The sequence below is a fragment of the Chelon labrosus genome (genome assembly GCF_963514085.1).
Source record: "Chelon labrosus genome assembly, chromosome: 1".
In the NCBI taxonomy this organism is placed as follows: Eukaryota; Metazoa; Chordata; class Actinopteri; order Mugiliformes; family Mugilidae; genus Chelon; species Chelon labrosus.
The window spans coordinates 22939846-22960137 of record NC_140337.1 but is presented as its reverse complement, the minus strand read 5'-3'; the positions used below and the strand labels follow the sequence as shown (position 1 = coordinate 22960137).

Genomic DNA, 20292 nt, shown 5'->3' with positions numbered 1-20292 from the left:
CGTACAGTTTCTTGAAGGCGTTTCAGTCCCAGTAGTGGAGTTTTATGTGACCATTTGTCTCTGGCTTCCCAGCATCCCCTGACAGCAACACACTCCACGTCAGAGGCTCTCCACGCTGCAGGGACAAGGCTCGCCTTGTCTCAAAACCAAACCATGTGTCTTAATTGAATAACTGAAATGGGGGATGGGTTGAGGAAGTGTTATTGATTCCCTAAGTCAGACGTCTGCCGTGTGACTCTGTTTGTCACTAGAGCGGAGATAGAGTTTTCCACTTGGCAGTCCAGGCAGAGTTGTCTTGCTGTCCATAGAAACTGTTTAAGTTGTTTGATCCAGAACTTATATCCAGGTCTTAGGGTAAGTGACCCGACTTGTACAGGATGATGATGCAATTTGCATAATGGTGAAAAACAAATCATCCCAGACCACTCCCTGGCTCCCAGAGAGTTGGCATGCAGAGCCAACAGGTCTGTAGACAGTGCAGTAGACATGACTTTCTACTTTATCTCCAGCTCCTGCACTCTTGCAGGCTGTTCGTGTAGGAGTCTCCAATGTTGGATTGTTGAAACCATGAACCTGGCATTGCTTCAAAACCATGAACCTGGCATTGCTGCTGGATAAGCTCTCCCAGCTGATTGCACACAAATCTTCTCCATGTACACCATCAGCTGCATCTTCAGTCTGCTCCTAAGCACCTTCTGAAGGTTGCAGACGAGACCACCCTCATTAGGATCCTCTCTGGTGGATTTCCAACTCCAGAGTCTCCATACACCTTCCCTACACTCTATGACCAAGGCTGGATATTTTTCTGCCTTTCTTTCCAGTTCCTTCTCCCTTGGAATAGTAGGTTTGGCCTTCAGCACTGATTTTACAGATGCAGCCCGCAGCAGCATTACTGGTCCTGCAGATTTCCCTCTTTGAAAGAAGCTGCCATCCCAGATCCATCCACCTCAACTTTTAACTCTTCTCCGGGTGAAAGGAGGTACTTGCACCCTTAGTATGGAGGCTGGATACCTGCTTCCTCACCTTCACTACCTCTGCAACCGATTGCCTGATAGACCGACCAAGTGCTGGAGAAAGGCACTGAGTTTTCCGCAATAGATGTCACAGATTTACTCTGCGCCAAAGCACTGATTAAGTTTCTGTGCTTTGATGAGAAACCTGAGCCTGTGTTTCACTTTCCAGATATGTCCTGTCCAGTTGATCGCTCGGTTTCTAACATCCTCCCACGCTGTCAAGTTCCTCTGCTGCCTGTGCGCAACGGCCTTGGTCCGTGCTGATTATTTCAGAAATAACACCTTCACGCTGTCTGGCTGTCCACCTCAGGCCTCATCCAAGGCCGATCATAGTATACGAATCCCTTTTGCTCTCGTAATAAACCACCCAAATTTGACCTTTGCATCCTCAACGGTAGATTCTGCCTTGATGACAAGTTGCCATGCGTGGGATATAAAATGTAGCCCATAGCCCAATAGTTCAACTTGGAGTCATATCTCTGAAACAAATGCATGTGTCTAACTGTAAATGCGTGTGTGTGTGTGTGTGTGTTCTCAGTGTTTTGTCTGAGTAACATGACAGGATGATGGCTGACCGGGGCATGGAAGTGTCCAAGTTATTACAGTTTCTCAGTCTCTATTAGATTTAATAGCTGTCAGGGGGCCAAACACTGATGTCACTGTTGACTTTTAATCGGCCATGCCAAGTTAACATCCATCCAGTCTGAGAGAACTGGAGAACAGAAAAATATTCTATACCTAGCTTTTTTTCTTCTTTTTTTTTTTCGCTGCAACCTTTCCCTCCTTTCATTGCTCATCATTTCAACACACACACATGCTCAGCACACGCTCCCACTCCATCACCATATTTAACCCCTGATAAGACTCTCACAGCTCAAGCAGAAATCCTCCCACTGGAGTTCTCCTCTGCAATTAACAGACTTTAAGGTCGTCTGGCCTGCGCAGCACTCCACAGCGGACTGAGCCGTGAAGAATACTGCCTTCCGCTGCCCAATAAAAACACAACCAAAGCCTTACTGGCCTGTGGTGTTTTGAGCTCAGAAGTGTTTGTCTGGCCTGGTTAGCTTCGGTGAGTGTTAAGATAAAATCCGAGTTGGGTTTTTCGGGTTCACGTTAGTCTGCCGTTTTGTTTTGACAGGCATGTCCGAAGCAATTGTCTCGAACTGCACTTGCCTTTTTGTGTGTGGCCCTTTGCCGTCTTTGTTGCTTGAAGATGATTGGCAGCCATACTTTGAGCGTGGGTGAGGACGAATCTAAAACTACGTAACTCCTGTCAACATGACTTAACCGAACATACCCAAAATTTAAAGTCTTCTTCTTGCCGATCGAACGTGCAGCGAAAACCCTCACGAGTTATTATCACCCATCTTTGCAGCCCTGGCTCAACTTTAAAGAGACTTTTTTAGGTAATCGTTGTCATTTTGCTATCTGTTCTTATCAGAGAGACGGATGGACCTAGCTTTTTCGTTGATGAGCATAATGGAACAATTAGCATCTATCCCGGGAGATTCCCAGGAGGTGGTGGAGACCAAATTAGAGCCAAAATGGGGCGGGAAAAGTCGCCTAATGTTACACAGGTATGCATAAAAACTAATCTAAATGAATGTTCCGCTACTGGATGAATACGTTAGCCACGTTAGCCATGTTAGCAGGAAACTCCAGTACAACAGTCTTGTATCCTGCTTTTCTACAGTGCAAAATTTGAATCATTTACTGTATAGACAGAGGAAAAAGAGATTCTTCTTCCTAAACTCTTCTTCCTTACCTTTTCACTTGCAATCCTACGAGCTAGGTAGAGTATAATGTGGTGATAAGTATGGTGTTTGTACCCTAGTGGCCAAAGAAATACAAGAATACAGCTCTGACGTTCCATAGGACTTTTGCACGAGGGTGATGCATTGCAACAATAAAAGGCCCCACAGTTCAGAGCCTCGTTGCCTTGCACCATACACAGAGACTACGTGGTTAATGAATTACTATAGCTAAACAGAATGTCACAAACTAAATTATATACCCTGTACTGGGCACCGCACACACACACTAAATTCCCTGCAGGGAAAGGTCAGTTACAGATCCATTATGGTGATTATCCTTTAGGGAAATACATTTGAACAACCTCTGCTATTCTGTGGCTGGCTGTCCCTGAACTGCTTGAATTGAAAGGTGAGCCGGGACATTATTCTAACTCTCCGCGCTGTTACCTCCCTCAGTCTCATGTTGCTCGCTGAAAAAGTGCAGCCCCGAAGAAAAAGAAAGAAAAACAGAGCGCTGGGTAGCCTCATTCCGGCCCTCTCCTCCCCCGCCCCTTCCTTCTGCCCTGGTGGCAGATGGGATATTGAACTCAGACTGGCTCTCGCTTGCCCCTGGGGACGGGAAGGCTGCGGGGGATCAGCAGCTTATGGTAATGGAGTGTAATTAGGGAAGGCAGCCTGTCTCTCGTGCTTTAAATGTTGTTTTCTTCCTGTTAATGTACGTGGCTTTAGTGCCACAAAGTGTAACCAAAGCTGGTTAAGATTCATCTTCTTTTACAAAAGCGGAATGGTTTTGCATTTACACGCTGAAAGTAAACAAAACCAGGGAAGGAAAGGAAAGGGAAGTCACAGGTCGAGGCCTTAGCTACAATATCCCAATCAAGGAAGGTCGGATAACAAATGGTGCCAGTGTTTATTATATATGGCATGAAGCTGAGGGTCCATGTGCGACTGAAAGATAGACTGTATATAAATATGGACAACACATCCCCAGTTCCTTGCATTGGCCAAACCGACTCTACATTCCCGGGGAATACGAGCGGCGCCATCCTGCAAGATTGCAGCCGGAGTCTGCGCAGTACGGTCAGAGAGTGGAGCCAAGCGGAGCCGCGGTATCGATGCCCCGCCCACACGTCCCCCAGACTCACTCGCTTCCTTTCGTTTAGCTAATACTGCGCTCTGCTCTACCTCCACCAGTTACAATGAAATGTTGGATTATACACTGTAATTATTTTTAAAAATTGTTTTTCCAACTCTCACGGTCCCGTGGGACTGTCTTGTGGAGCAGTTGGCATAGCAACTGGTAGTCGCCATTATTAGCGTCAAATAAATAACTTAAATGAAACTTATCCAAAAACTTGACACTTGAACATGCATCAACATTATATTAACTACCTAAAATGACTGAAACCATCCTTGAAAAAAATTTATTTGACGTGTATTTTAGTGTTTTAGTTCAGCCCAAGTACCACCCACTAACATGGAGGGGGTGGAGCTTATGACCTATACTGCAGACAGCCACCAGGGGGAGCTCTACTTGCTTTGGCTTCACCTTTAAGAAGCAGATCCTTGGCCCATCTTTATTCTGTCTATGGACAAAACTAGCAACAAAATGTCACTGTAATCAACACCACTGGTTTTAGACAGGCCCAACTCTCAGGAGTTATTTGATGAAGGCAAAAACCATCATTAAAAGTCACCCTTGGCCTCCAGTAAGACCTCCCTTGCAGCCCCAAGCCTGAGCACCTGGTGTAACTCTTTATCATAAGCAAATAGTCCTTAAACTGCAGTCAATAAACTGCGATTAAACAAGATATTTAAAACATGCACACCAACATCAGAGACTATCCATGCAGGCAGAGGGGAGCAGCGAGGGCAGGAGTCAAAAAGGGTGACGATGCTGCTTTCAAGGGCGCTGGAAAAGTTTCGCTTTGGAAGCTACGTCCGCGCCACTCACCATCGTATAACCCCTGACACGGGGACATTTGGAAATACTACTGACCCCGGTTTCAATTTAAAATAAAAAAAGTCTGTAATTGCATTTTGGTGTGGATGGGCCCGAAACGGAGACTTTCGGAAAAACTGACTCAGACGTGTGTCCTTCTCTGATTTGTCACGCCCCTGTGCAGTAACATGAGCGTCCTCCAGAAGAAAACAAAGACGTCAGCTTTGACAACGTGGATAACAAAAGACGGCCAGTTGTGCAGCTAAATTTTAGCATTAAAAACTACTATAATTATATTATTAGCTACCACTGGAGTGAGTTATGTCTATCCCACGTTGAGTGGTGTTCGCAGCACGACGCCAACATTTGAAAAATAGTCAGAAAAATATATGCAGTCCAGTAATAATTTTGGTTATGTCTCTGTCCTAGACTGATAAATCGACAATCAGTGCAGGGAGTGGCCTTATTTCCGACGGTCTTTGAAAGCAGCAGAGCTATCCATGCAGGCAGTTTACAGGAGAAGGAGAGAGGGAGAGAGGGAGAGGGAGGGAGTGGGAGTGGGACCCAGAGACGCTGCCTTGCCTTGCAGAAGCAGAAGAGGGGAGGAGGAAAGAAGAAGGAAAAAAGAAAAAGAAGGAGGGAGGAGAAAGACATCCGGAGAAAAAGTTTGAAAGGAAAAGAGAGACGTTTCAGTGGCCGGTTCCCGGTTGGAAAGGAGCGAGCAGCGGAGGCAGAAAGAGGAGGCAGAAGACACGACTGAAAGTCTGTGCTTGTGGATTTCTTTTTCTTTTTCTTTTGCCGCTTGGCACGCTCCTGCTCCCCGTGTGCGTCGTAGGGCGGATTAGATGAGTTTGACTTCACCATGAGGAGCGACCCCGTTCTGTTCACTTCCAGCAGGGGTGAGTGGCTCAACCTGCCCCGGGGTAAAAAACAAAACAAAAAAAAACACTGTACTTTCCTTAATTTCTGGTTACACATCCAATGGAGACATTATAACTGTATTCATTCATGGTCCCCCAAGAGCTGTTAGCATATGGAGTTTGCAGGGGCAGTTTGTAGCAAATCTGTATCATATGCCAAGGTATTGGTCGATAACAGTTTGGTTTAATATTCTTATCCTCATTTAGCCGTGTTTCTGTTTTCTTCTTCTACAATTGTAGCATGTATTAGCAGCATTATACCTAAGCTTCACCCCATCAGCTCAAAGCAGGCGCCCCCTCGGCTGCTTTTACGCACGCGCCCACAACCACACGCGCTGGAAGTGGCCAAAAATGAGGAGTGTTTGCAAAAAGGTATGCTAGATTCTCTCACAGACTGAGAGAGAGAGAGGGGGAGAGAGGGGGAGTCAGCGGGGAGAGACTGCGGAGAGACACTTGGCTCCTGAGAGTGTCATTAGGCTTGCGGCGGGTTGTCAAGTGTCTACGTAGTATGAACTCCTCGCCAGAGTCCGTCCGATCGTCTGGGGGGGGGATTGGTTGTGGCTTTTCACCCCGCTGCGACGAGGCTCGCAAAACGAGCAAGCCCGAAACTCACGGGTGCTTGAGTTTGACCTCCTTTGTGATCTGTGCAGCAGGCGCGTTGCAGAGGAGTTTTGGAGTTTTAACTTGCTCAGGAAAGCTGCGCTCGCTTCCCAAAACATTAGGTACACCAGGTGAAAATGAATGCATTCTGATAGAACAGTCTTGCACCAAATCCCCCTGCATGACTGTCCTAATGTTAAGCTCGTGTTGCGTCAGAAAGTTGGCAGTTCAGCTGAAGTGATTCCGTTATTCAGCCTAACCGTGCGTCAGTGCCACACAATATACGATTCTGTCGCACGACAATACGAAAACACAGCGGAACGAGCAGCTCCCTGAGTTATTTGAAGCAAATGCCGATTATCATAGCTGCCACGAGGCTTTAGGTATTGGTGTACCGAATAAACTGGCAAGTGAGTGAACATCAACTTGCAGGCAACATCTGATCGCATGTATGACATTTGATTCCCCTAAAAAAAAAAGCTATGATAATAGCACGTAGAAGGCGCTAACATCACGTTTTCAGATATTAGACTGCTGCACTGCTGATCCGATCCAGGATGTGCACTTTGCAATTTACTAACATGTACATATTCATTCTTGTACTTGCTTACTCAAGTCAGCACAGATCTGTCTGCACTACAGCTGTATGTGCATCTAAATGACAGTAAGGCTTGATTTAACCCTAACCCATTTTATTAATATATCATTTAGTGTTTTTGAGATTAGCTTAAAAGCTTGCCTGTTTCTCATTACATCATTGTTGCTCCACAACAGATTAACACATTAGCTTCTATTATTTACTGTTGTAGCTGACCTGCAGACTATAAACACTGAGATCCTGTCTTTGTCCTCATCTGGGCCGGGATTTTAAAACAACAAACTTCCTAGACTTCCTAGCGCATCAACAGGGCAAAGGCTAAATCTACCTCGCTGAGTATTACTCTCTTAACTTTTGTTCCCCGATCACACCCTGTCAAATGTAGTAAGGTTGTAGTCTGTCAACGGCTCTGGTAATTAATGTTATTAAAAGCTTTTCATCCGCTTGGCTCCGGAGAGCTGCCAGCGCCGAGTCTGTTACTACACAGCTCAGGTCAGCTTCGGGGCAACTCCGCGCTGCAGCCAGAGGTTTTTCCCAGCGCGATCGGGGAATGACAACACAAGCGCTCCATATCTCCAGTGTCTCCCGCTTGTGTCTGTGAACGGAGTCCTACAATAACACGATCCGACCCGAGCAGCTGCAGGGTATCGGGTGACCCCGCGGTGCTCTCTCTGCCCGGGCATTTTCAGAGCTTCTTACAGACACCCATTGTGTAGCGGGGTTGTAATCGCATCTCGGTAGCACACGAGCACGTAGTAAGTGATGTTTTGGTTTTAGGGTTTGGTTTAACCGCTGTGGATCTGAGAAAACCAATACTCAGGTATGTAATAGGTTTGAGAAACGCAGCTAGGTCACCTAGTTTCCCAGCTGACAAGAGCAGCCGTGGACTCAATTCACTTTGCTGCAGAGGTTAACTTAACCTTTATCCCTCTTCATGCTCTAAAACAGCACCTAAGTGCCTGTGAATTTAAAGTTTACACCCTGGACGAAGCTCTTAGAGAAGCTTTTACGGGACTCGGGGTAGTTTCACTTCACAATCAAACATAATCAAACCGTGTGATCAGAAGACTTATATTGTACCAGAAGGTGGTGCAGCAAAAGAACAGTAGCACATCAAGATGCTGGAAGCTTTGGATCTCCACCAACAAGATGGTTCGCAGTGAGAATTTGACACCAAAGCCCGTTGCTGAACTCCATTAAAAAGGTCCAGTCATATTTATTCTGCCTGAATCAACTTGTTGTGATCAAATATTTCACCAGTATAAAGGTGCTGGACACGGGTTTTGCTTTCTTTTCCCTGTTGACTCAAACGTCTGGGGCGGATTTGGGGGAAACACAACAAGCCATGTTGGCAAAGTCAACAGTCCCTTTCAGCGAGTCCTTGCTCCCCAGAGCCCCCCCACTTATGGGGTGCCATATTTTGGGGGCAAAAATGCCCAAGTGTTAAAGTGTTTATTGCCGCTTATTACTGCAGTTTCCCTCGCAGTAACCGTGAGTCGACAAGCAGTTAATCGGGGTGCGTATGATGTGGGCAGAGCGGGCACACGGTGTCACGGTTCTGGCCCACTTGGCCCATTTGGTTCTGCTTTAGAGGAGGAGGGGGGGTCGCTTTCTTTCTCCACCTCATTCGCCTCGATGATGATTGAAGTTTAAAAACTTTCATCTGTCAGACGCACAAGCCCCCCCCCCCCCTCCTTTTTTTTTATTTTTTTTGGTGGCGGGGGGAAGACAGATCCCAGGAGTGGAGAGACGAGATGAGGAGAAGAGAGTTTGTAATCTCGTCCTCCTCCACCCCTCCCCTCCCCTCGAAAGCCGGCCTGTCAGTTAGCTGGCATGCGGGAGGAGAGGCTTTAATTTTGGCCTGACTAATCATAGCCCTCCCGGCCTTCTCCCCTTCTGTCAATATCCATGTGGAAAAACACAGGGGGAAGCATGGGGATCTCGTGCCAAGCTCAAGCACGATTCAGAAGACCCTGATGCCAAACAGCACGGCTTCGTATGGCTTAAGTGCAACTGGCAACCGGCCCATTGTTTTAACATCACCAACTAAGCGTTTAACCCTAGACTCCTACTTCAAAATGTAAAACTAACAGTTGTAATTGTCCCATTTAGTCTTGGCATTAATAGTAACCTTGATCATTTGGGCCCATTAAGATGGGATCATCTCTGATGAGCCTCACCGGGCATCTTTAATAGGCTTATTGTTACAGTACGATGAGCCTGTTAGCTTGTTAGGCTGTCGGTCATGGACAAAGCTTTTAGGATTACAAGACCAAAGCGGCGTTGGAGGGTGAGGGGAGGGCCGAGGTGTAGCTGTGTGGGCGGCGGTAGTTTAGACAAACGGACAAGATTGTACACAGACGGCACGTTTGGTTGTTCGAGTTCCACGTGTCGCGTTGCGTTTCGGCTTGGCTTCGGTTGCCCCTGTCGATCCACGGTCATTTACCTACACATGCTGAGACTCACACCGATGCCCGCAGGGGTTTGTCAGTGGTCGGCTTGTGCAAGTCCATCACACTTGGGACTCTTAGCGGGCAAGATGCCATTGGGTTGGATGAAGATACGTACCCAGAATTTTGTTTGTGTTGGCAATTGTGATGCCTCTGATTAAGCAACTTTTAAGGCAAAGATTCACATACCGTTTATGTTCATTCTTTTATGTAACCTCTTAATCTTATTGTAATTTCCATGAGCTGAAGAGGTGAAAGTCAGACTTTTGCTTTGTTTGACCCATAGTCCAAAACCCAAACCGGTAAACATTCAATGCTGCCTCCATGATCCCCTCCCCTGCAAATCTGTGGATTATATAAGTGCTTCAAAAATGAAACACATGACAACAGAAGACTAAGAAGTGTAGTGCCGGAGCAAAAATTCTTCTCCAGTGCCTGAAATGATATATAGTTGCAGAAAGCCATCCCTCATCCCTCAGCCAGTACCAGTTTCGTTTTCCCCCCGCAAACTAAAAACTGTATTCCACACTACACAGAACTGAGCGGTGGGATTGTTTTTACGGAAAATGAGGCAACCGACTTTTGTGGCGAGACAAGTTTTACGGTGGCATTAACCGTTTCTGAGTGTGAACCGGTCAAACTCATTTCCCGAGCAGCAAATCAAACCATCCGCGGTTGTGTGTCATCAGCGTACGAATGAATAACGCCCCGATGTCTTAGGCGGCTTATCGCCTCTCGCTAATCAAAACGCTCTGCACAGTGTGACACATTTCTCACACCCAGGCGGCTACCATTCCCAGTCCAATCAGGGGAAAACCGCATGTACTCCATTCCCACCAGAAGATAGAAACCCGAAGCTGGAGCGTCTCTACACGTCCCCTCCATCCCTTCTTCACCCCATCTCCCTTTCCTTGGCTTGCGGTTCCTTTTTTGCTGACAACCCTCTAATTATCTGTTTAAAAGAGATACCGAAGGGAGCATCAACACTCCCTCAACCACTATCTGTCATTTGCTTGCTTACGGACAAGCCCTCTTTCTTCCACCCTGTTTCCTCCTCTTCCCTTATATCTTCTATAAACCTCCATCAGCACTGCCCTGCATCTCTAACACCCTCCCTTCCCCCCGCCTCCCATCTTCAGATCAGGGTTTTGCAGATGTGTGTTTGCGGTCTGGGAAACATCTGCTCGTACGGTAAACCACCTGTACCGTTCGATAGCAATCAGCCCCGCTCTGTGATGTTCGGCTTGGCATGCCCAGTGGAACGAAGAAAACACACAAACCTCATAATTACAGACCTGGGAAATGGGGGAGAGAGCGAGACAGCTTGTCTTTCATCATAAACTAATGCAGCGTCGCCCGTCCTCTGATCTGTCCATAACTCTCCCTCTTCGCCTGGTGTCTTTCCAAGTCGAGGGCTTTACAAACCCTCTATGAAACATTTATGACTGGCGATATTGCACGACTTTCACAGCTTGTCGCCAGCAATGCATACCAAATGGTACCAGTGGATAGGCTTCTTTGCATGATACAAATAGATTATGTAGACAGTGAGACATTTGAGAAGAATTCGAAATCAAAAACTATAGTATTTAAATAAAACTCTTTCTTTTTTCCCTCGCTCAAAATTGGAAGCCTCTTTTTAAGATTCTTATATAACTATGTGACTATTGTTCCAGTGAATGCCTTCCAGCGATGCTACACTGTGTTTTGGTGGCTCACTGGAGGCAGTAACCATGACGATGCCAGATCATAAACCAACCGCAATTAACAGCAACCACTGTCTTACTGTAACACTCAGCCCACAGCGCAATTAAGTTTCCCAGAACCACAGAAAGTGCACCGTCAAGATGATTGGGTGCTTGGCACAGACCCCTCGTGCATCTGCTGGTCGTGTCCTTAAAGCCAGGGGGAGGAATCTGTCACCGAGAACCGTGAAGCACACCAGGTGCTACTGCTTAGAAATGACTAAATCTGTTGGTGCTTGGGACAGTGCTACACTGTAAGTCCCCAGACTTCATGGCTGGAAAGAGCAGATGTTGCTCAACAGGATCTGACATGGTGGGCAACGGACACTACAGGAAGCTGTTTTGATTGTGCACCGATCAGCCACAACATTAAAACCACTGACAGGAGAAGTGAGTAACATTGGCCATCTTGTGACAATACATTGTTCTACTGGGAAACTTTTGGACCTGGATGTTACTTAGACATGTACCACCCATATTCCAAATTCACTAGATCCCAAAGTGACCAAGTATCTGTGGGATGATCCACAGAGGCCCCTCCCCTCAAAGCCTCCCACCAACAACTTCCTGTTGCCAGACACCACAGGACACCCTCAGAAGGGTCCATTCTCTGATGAGTCACAACTGTTTTGGAGACACAAAGGAGACCTACTCAGTATTAGGAAGGTGGTCATAATGTTAAGCTTTTCTACCTATTAGTACTCAAAACTGCTTTACAGTCACAATGACACATTTAGCCATTAGTTCACACATTTATACATCAGTGCTATGCACGGGGAGCAACTCAGGGTTCAGTGTCTTGCTCAAACTTCATACAACCCTTTAGGGTGTGGTCTGTGTACCAGGGATTGAACCGATAACCTTCTGGTTTCGAGGACAACCAAACCATTGCCCTTTTTGCATAATTTCATAAATCTAAAGTTACATGGAGAATGCGAATCAAGGTGGTTCCATGACATGAATGGGACCTAGTTTTCCGGTTGGTTTAACTGCTTTTTAATCATTGTGGCACTTGCTATATGCTCTACTACCTATATGGTAGCACAGTGGCATGATGGTTAGCGCTGACGCCTCACAGCAAGAAGGTTCTGGGTTCTAATCCAGGGGACTGGGGCCTTTCTTTCTTCCGACTCCGGGCTTCCTCCCACCGTCCAAAGACATGCTCTTTAGGTTCCTTGGTGATTCTAAATTGGCCGTAAGTGTGAGTGTGAATGGTTGTCTGTCTCTCTGTGTTAGCCCTGTGATAGACTGGAGACCTGTCCAGGGTGTACCCCACCTCTCACCCAGTGACAGCTGGGATAGACTGTCATTTTGCACAAAATTGGTATGTGCTCAGGACTCATTTAAAGCAGTAACTTCTAAAAATTTTATGTATTCATCTATGGCTTTTGTAAAAATTTGCACCTTGAAAATTTGTTTGTCTCTCGGCTGGATTACATTTGACACACACACAAAAAAAGAAAGTTTGAAAAAAAATGACCACAACCGCAGTAGTTTGTCTGTCTACTGCTGAGCTGTAGTAACAAGCAATTCTGCATGAGAAAAAAAAAAAAAAGTATTTTTCTGACCATGCTGCCAGAAACACTTTTTTTCATCAGGAATATAAAGACTTTAGCTTCGTTCATTGCTGGCATCATGAGTTTGCCGTCCCAGCCAACGCTCATAGACCTTTATAGTGTTTGTAAGCCTCCACTTACCCAAGTGAACTAAAAGCCCATGTCGATTTACAAGAGCGCCGTGGCTTTATGACGATTATGATGGTTTGTAATTAGACTCTGACACATTTTCTCAAGGGAAGAAAAAAAACTGCGTTCACTATAACGCGTGTGTGACCCACGGATACTTGATGCTCAAGTATTGACGCCTCAGCTATTTCGGCGTTTGTGGAGACGGCTCCTGACCTGAAAACTTGTCAAACACCCAGACTAAACACATCCCTGGACTGTTAAAGACGCTGCTGTTAACGAGAAACAGACACCTGAAACACAAACACACACACACACAAAGAGAGAGTAGGATAGCATCTGTCAGTGTGCCGTCAATCACAACAGCTGTATTCTGGGAAGAAGGGCAGAGAGCCCTCCTCCCTCTAACCTGGCTGAGCATTTTTTTGCGCCGTCAACAACGAACGGAGCCGCAGGGTCTCGAGTTCTCCGCGAGACCCAAACGTGACCCCGTTGCCTCGAACACACAAACACACGCCTCATCCAGGAAAACCCCCTTTGTGTTTTCCGAGCTCCAGGGACATGCGAATACCTGGGAGCGAAAACATCCCACTGGCACGTCTAGGTGTTTTTTAGGTTGTGTTTGTGCAGGGATTAATTGTTTTGTTTGGAAGCAGCTCCTATCTTTTGCTACGCACGCCTCCCAGTTTTGACCCAGGCCAGCTCCACGGCCAAGAATGCCAAGAATACACAGCGAAACACGTGAGCGTGCATTTAACGTGGAATAACTGCACCGTCATATTCAAGAACGCCCCGAGCGCATTGGAGGGAAGGGAATGGAGCTGAATGACAGAAGGAAAGAAGTGAGTTTTTGGAGAAAGGGTGTGGGCGGTTTGTTTGCACGACAGGGTTTTTTTTTTTTTTTGCAGCTCGCCCTCGGGCCTTGTTTGAGGGTGGTCCTTCTCCGCGCCACTTCATTTTCCCTCGCCGTCCTTGGTGATCTGGAGAGCTCGCGTTTAGGTTTTTAATGACACACACACACACAAGTTGAGTTTTTTTTTTTGACCACCCCAGTGGAGGTAAAGTATTGCACAGGTTGCACGAAGTTCTATGAAGCAGTAAATGGAGCAGTAAATAGTCCTTGGCCGTTCTGGGTACAATATAAAAAAAAAAAAAAAAAACAAGGGGAATGGTGAACTTCATCCAGCTTGTGCGTAGCTTCACAGTGGGGGATGTTGAGTGCTTGTTCCCTTTTAACATAGAGGCTGACATGTTGGTTGACATGATTAATGATGCTCCCATCTGAGTGTGAAGTTCAAAGATGCTTCCGGAGCTGCGTACGGGCCATTCTCAAGTGTTATTTGCAAAAGTAGATAACATCAGGCTTTTTTTTTTTTTTTTTTAAAAAAGGGTAATTCTGGTTTATTTTTATTGTCCTGGTCATCATTCCTAGCGCTAATACGAACATCGTGTTCACTAAATGATTTCGCTTAGAGCTGGGAGTGCTTTTTGATTTTTTGCTCGCTTTTGACAACAGCGCTCCAAAAAAACAAATACTGTTTCGCAGACGTCACGCCGTTTAATTTCAAGGCTGTTGGCATTAATGTGGTGCTATAAACAGCCTCTCTTCGGGTTTCAGGCTTCCCAGGAGCTTTTGTTCCAGACTACAGCTGATTCTCATACCTCCACTAAACAACATATTCACAAATCGTTAGCCTCATAGCATAATTGCCTAAGTCATAGGTTAACGTTTTCGGAAAACAAGAAAAAACACAATATTTAGCAAGCACATTGGTATTTTTTATTGATATTGTAACAGACCCTCCAAACCTGCCGTGTACGATTTAACCTGACAGAGAAGATAGCTCGAACAACTCACGTAGCATGTGAAGCTATTTGTGTTGTTTGCTAATAAAAATTTACGCTCTTGATTTTTTTAGACCATGGAGATTTACGATTATTTTGAGAGAGTTTGTCAAAACCGGAAGAAAACGACTCCAGACGTAATGTGAGCTAGCTTAACTTTATAAGCGCTAGCTAGCAAAGTTAGCTACATTTCGTATACTGTACGAATTGTTTGAAAGCATAGCAAACCAAAACATGACAGCCACTGTTGCTTACTATACCAGTTTTATCGCTGTCGCAAAACACCTTTCCACCATTTTTCTGACAACTTACTCCTCTTAAATACTTGTCCACGTATCTCAAGTCTCTCGCATCGCATCCGCCATTTTTTATCTCACTCTCTGCTGCGTTGAACTCTTTTTCTTCCTCCTCACCGGACTCTACAACCACTCCCTCTCCCCTCCCTCCCCTCCTGTAGGATAGTCCGATTACGGGAGGAATGTGTGAAAGCGGCCGTGTGTCCAGCCTCATAGCTGCTGTCCGCTTGTCAGACCTCTCCGGCAGCTATGAAAATGAATTACGGTTGTATTGGAATCCCATAGAAATGTCTCTTATATTTATTGTTGTAACACTGAGATACGCAGATGAAAACCTTTGGCGCCAGCCTCCTCCGCGGCGTGCCAGCTAGCAAGCAGCTCTCTCACCTGTTGTCGGTTAGCCGCATACCTGTGTGAGGGGCGCGGGGAGTTATGAGCAGATCTGTTGGAGCATCGCAGATATATTACATGAAGCAGGAAGAACACCTTGTACTCGGCATGGGGAGAGCTGGCTCGTCTTAGACTGCTGAGACATTTGGCGCATGGGTCAAATCGGAACACCTCAGCGAGCTCACCACAGCTGGCTCGACGGGAGGCGAGACCTTCGCCTCCTTTGGGACGCTTGCTGTCACTCCCAACTCTTGGCTGCATGCCGGTCATGTGCCACGGATGAAATTGGGTTCCACGAAGGCGGCACGCCTCGCATGCCAGCGTGACAGCTTGTTAGGCACGGGGATGCACTTCCAGTCGGAATGGTTGCGTGATCAGGGGTTGGGTTTCCCCGCAATTTTCTGGCCTCTTCATCATGTTGGACTTCAAGACTGCAATGCATTAAGGTTCAACATCATCATGGATTAACGTGCTGATTACTTTATAAATCTATTTGCTATGTAAAGGTTTGCTCTGCAGGTATAGCTTTCAGTCAGTGTTAGCCCGAGTCCGTTGTGACACCTTCAAATGCGTAATGAGCGACCAACAGTTTTTAAATTGACTGTATCTCAAGGTACATCTCCATGTCTCTTGCTCCTTAGATTTCATTTTGCCGTCATTTTGAGAAGTCTGAAGTGTGAAGGTAGATGGTGTCTGGAACTTGAAAGCTTTAACTAATTTCTCGGACTCCCTCGGTGTCCGTGTTGAAGAGCATCAAACCCTAAAAGGCAGCATCTCCTGGGTGAAATAAAGCCGCCATCATTAACTCCGTTTAACCCCTTTAATCTGCAGCTGCTTTCCCGTACAGTGTCATCGCCTTCGATAAGCATCAGGTGTTTACGAAAAGCTTGAGTGGCGCCTAAACGGACTTGAACCCTCATTCTGAGAGGTTTATCTGCAGAGCCCGTGGCGGCTCCGAGTCACACTTGTGAACTCATTCTGACGTCCTTCCTTATCACAGCCTGCTCTCTGATATGAACGCATGAAGACACGCAGATACCTCATACCTCAGCCCACGAGCTCTGGTCTACATTAGGCCTTCCTGCTTTTGTTTTGCTCTATGTGGGAACCTGGAGGCGTATTTTCCAGCTGCAGCTGTAATCCCGCCGTGATATGCCCATCAGTTGCCTTGCCAGGTCTGTCCCCGTCTGAAGCGCCGTTTGCTTCGGTGATTGATTGACCGACTGGAAAGCTCTGTTTTCCATCTCCCTACCTGGCTGCCCACTTATCTGTTATATAACAGTGTTTTGCTCTCGTTCGGTGTCTGTTTAATGTAGGGCCATGGCGCCAAATAACACTTGTCAAAGCAGGGGGTTCCAACTAAAGCATACAACACATTAGGATTGATTATTCGGCGACTAATGCTGCGGCCTATTTCTGTGAGTAGTTTCTGCTTTGCGCATGTGGTGGCTCGGAGCTGTTCGTGTTCTTGTTTTGTAAAAGTCTAAAACTCCCTTTCTTCATTGTGTGCATGCATCCAAATACCTGATATCTCTCATCTCTCCATGTCAGAAACCTTTATTATATATAAAAATGGATATTTCGCCATATTCAACTTGTTAATCAGCAGTGCGTCCAGCTGTATCAGAGAGGTACCTAGCTTTTTTCAGCTCAAAGTATTGCTAAAGATTTTGAACTCTTGCAGAAAGTGTCACTTGTGGGATTTGTTGACAATGAGAAAACCTTAAATATCCATCAAAATTACAACTTTACAGACTTGCATCTCAGACCTGAACCCATTACCCTCCGTTTCGGCACCAAAAAGCTGTGATAAATGCTCTGCGTACTGCGCGGAGTGATCACAAACTGAGCAGCGGGCGAAACGGATTGTGCGGTTTGCAGCCCGGCCGTGTTATACTAAACACGGTGAAAGCTCGCGCTAGAATAATGCTCTTCCTTCCCCAAACACAGTTGCATTAGTGTTTCTGTTGGCCCGCGGCGCACATCCGCACAGTTAGAGTTAAACAAAGGCGAACCCTGGCCCGGGGATCGTGCTGAAACAGAACATGTGTTTCTTTAATTCATCATTTATGCAGGCCTCGATTGCGGCGGAGTGTGAATCCGTAGGACGCGGGTGGACATCCTGTTCAGTGAGGAATGATTTTTTTGACATCTACAGTGCGCTCACTGGAAGCTTTGCCTTCAATTAAAGTGCAGTAGTGCTCATTACCAGTATACTCTTCATAAGACATGGGTCTTGCAATGAATGTTGGTAGCGTTTAAAGGAAAAACGATAACCTGACTGTGTTGTCTTTGTGCGTTCATTCTGCAGCGATGGAGGAGCTGGTGTGTGAGCTTCGTCTGTTCCTGGACCTGCTGGACAGGGAGTATCTGAGCGCTGGGGTCCGAGAGAAGAAGACGCACCTCTCCAACATCCTGCACAGAGTCCTCTCAGACAAAGGTGAGGTTGGAACTCATTCGAAATGCTTTCCCTTTTCCTTTAATAGTCACAAAACGGGCGTCAAAGGAAGTTGGAGCTTTCTGTGGGTTTTTATTCCGCATCCGAATTCAAACTTTCACAGAGATTGCAGGTGGATCGACGGCGCCTCACTGTTGGTGTAGATCAAACAGAAATGAGCACAGAAAGATTCTGGATAATACTAATACTGAGTACCGATACCAACTGGCTTCCTGTTCCCAGTTTAAAACTGTATTTACCCACTTTTGCCTCAGTTGAGGGCCATGCAATGCAGGGTGCAGTTTGGGGGGGATATTTAAGTGCTGGCCCAAAGCATTTCAGCTCTGGACATAGAGGGCATCAAACCTGTGTCCTCACAGTGTCAAACCACTAACCACTGGGAACATGGAAGTGTAGTTGTGTATTGTACTGGCCTGTATGAATTAGCTTTATTTTTGCATTTTGCATTTCCTAGACTTATTATTTCCCTTGAGGGAAAGACCTTTGCTCTGTTGCAACTGCTACAACTTGACATGCGTCCCATTGCGAGGCTCCTCTTGTTTATGTCCGCTCTCTATTGTCTATCATAAAAGACAGTCACTTTATCCTCCATCTCCCAGAGCCGTCATTCAAGTCAGAGATCCACAGTGGTCTGCCCGCCCCGCCTCAGATGCCCCTACCAGAGATCCCTCACCCGTGGCTGGTAAGACCTTTAATACTGAACCCGAGACAAGTACCACATCCTGTTACTTACCTTACTGCATGCAATTTTCACTAAGAGCTTTGGTTGTCTGACTGAACAGAAGGGCGTCTTCAAATATCCAAACATCAGTCGTCGTCTTCTTTCGTAGACGAGGCCCAGTCGGGTTGATTGGTGCCAAATTTCTGACGAGTCTCGGGTGAAAGACGAGGACTTTCCTTATTGTTGTGCTAACACTGACTAATTCCTATCCTAACAAGTCGCTTGCAGGTCACATAGAAAAGGGGTGAATCAGAAGTGGGAGGCGCTTCTTAGACGGACTGTATCATGAGTTTAAAAAGTCATTCGTGACCACAAAAATAACCCAGCCATATCTCACTGTCTCAATTGTGAAGGTGAAGACCGTGAAGATATGGCTGGCTTAAAATCCTTTTTTGGTTTTTACAAAGTAAACTATTCTTATCAGTTTAGAGCCTTATTTTTCCAGTATTTATAAATTATATTATTAAGAAAACAAATATCCTGAAGAGCTATACTTACAGGTGGTTTAGGCTTCTTGCGCCAATCAACTCTACGTAGACAGAAATGTAACTAGACCGCAAGAGCTGTGATTGGTCCACTTTGTAGTACCGTGTTTCCGCTTTAGTATTGGATCAATAAAGATGGAACACGTGGAGTAAAGGTTCACTGAGGAGGTTCGAAGATACGAACATTCGTACGACTCGTCTTCGGCGAAATTTCGGCAAAAGGTCCAGTCGTCATTGTTGAAAGTGAAGCAGGAAGGAGAAACAAAAAATAACCTGGCTGGCAAAGAAGACACAGCGCCTGCTAGTGTTTGGGTGGAGTTGTTACAGAGCGAGCCAGACTGACGAGCGCACAAGTGTAAATGCCTCGCACCAGCTATGTAGGTTACGTATGTAAACTACGTACATAGGTTACGTACATAGGTTACATACGTAGGTTACGTACGGTGTCTACGTCCCGCAGTACTTTAAATGACCCTTTAGTCACACTAGTGAACCAAGTCTCATAGTTGTGAGTAGTAGAAATCTCTCAGGTCAGGATTGGATTTCGTTGACTTCACACTGCAACGTGCAAATGACAGAAGATGTGAAAGCAAATGGTGTCCAGGAGGTTGAAGGAGGAGGATGATTTTTCCGGGCTTTTCCGGTGCAGCTGTGGTGGTCTGCGTTGCCACGCTGTGCAGTTACTGGGGAGGCGTATGTCAGGCTGCGGTGTGGGGTATTGTTTAGCGTACAGAGCTATACCGCAAATCTCTCAGGAAAACCACCGTCGTTGATAGACCCCCGGGCCTTCCAATTAAACGTACACAAGGCGGTCTGCACCTGAACGCTATCTAAATGCATCAATGCCAGACTTTACGATACAGCAGGGCATGGAAGCCATATGAGTGGTGTTTTTACAGTCACTTGTAAAGCAGTAGGAAGGCCAGTCATGGCTTCAATATGTTTTCCTGTCTCACGCAGCGCCTTGCATCACCGTGACAGTCAGGGAGGACCGTAACGTCTCCGTTAGAGCGACTTTGTGTATGTGTGCATAAGTGATATATTGGGAGTGATATGAGGAGCATGCATGTGTGAGGAATAACAGTGTGTGTGTGTGTGTGTGTCATTACTGTCGGAGCAGATGCCTCTGATGGAAAGCAGGTGGCTTTCGAGGACTCGCAAAGCCTTTTAACCATAACAATAAGCCACAACACCTTGTTCTACATCTCAGACACACACACATACGCACTTAGGCACGACGCCTTACAGCGCAGTTTGTAATTAGAACCAGTCCACAGCCTCAGCCTCCTCCGGTGACCCCAGTGTGTGTGTGTGTGTGTGTGTGTGTCTGGAAATCTCAGCCGAGGACTTCTCGGAAACACTAGACCTAGAGAGGCGGAGTGACGTCTCC

At 46.3% G+C, this 20292-nt stretch overlaps 1 protein-coding gene across 2 annotated transcripts in view; it reads left to right on the top strand.

The window, feature by feature from the left end:
- The first annotated feature begins 5295 nt into the window (after positions 1-5295).
- The window catches only part of afap1 (actin filament associated protein 1), a 51649-nt gene continuing 36652 nt past the window's right edge, over positions 5296-20292 (top strand). For both annotated transcript variants that reach the window (XM_084541402.1, XM_084541401.1), the window contains exons 1-3: positions 5296-5608; positions 17550-17678; positions 18296-18378. In XM_084541402.1, coding sequence (XP_084397528.1) covers positions 5572-5608; positions 17550-17678; positions 18296-18378 — 249 coding nt within the window. In that variant the 5' untranslated portion in view covers positions 5296-5571. The remainder of the gene's footprint in view (positions 5609-17549; positions 17679-18295; positions 18379-20292) is intronic.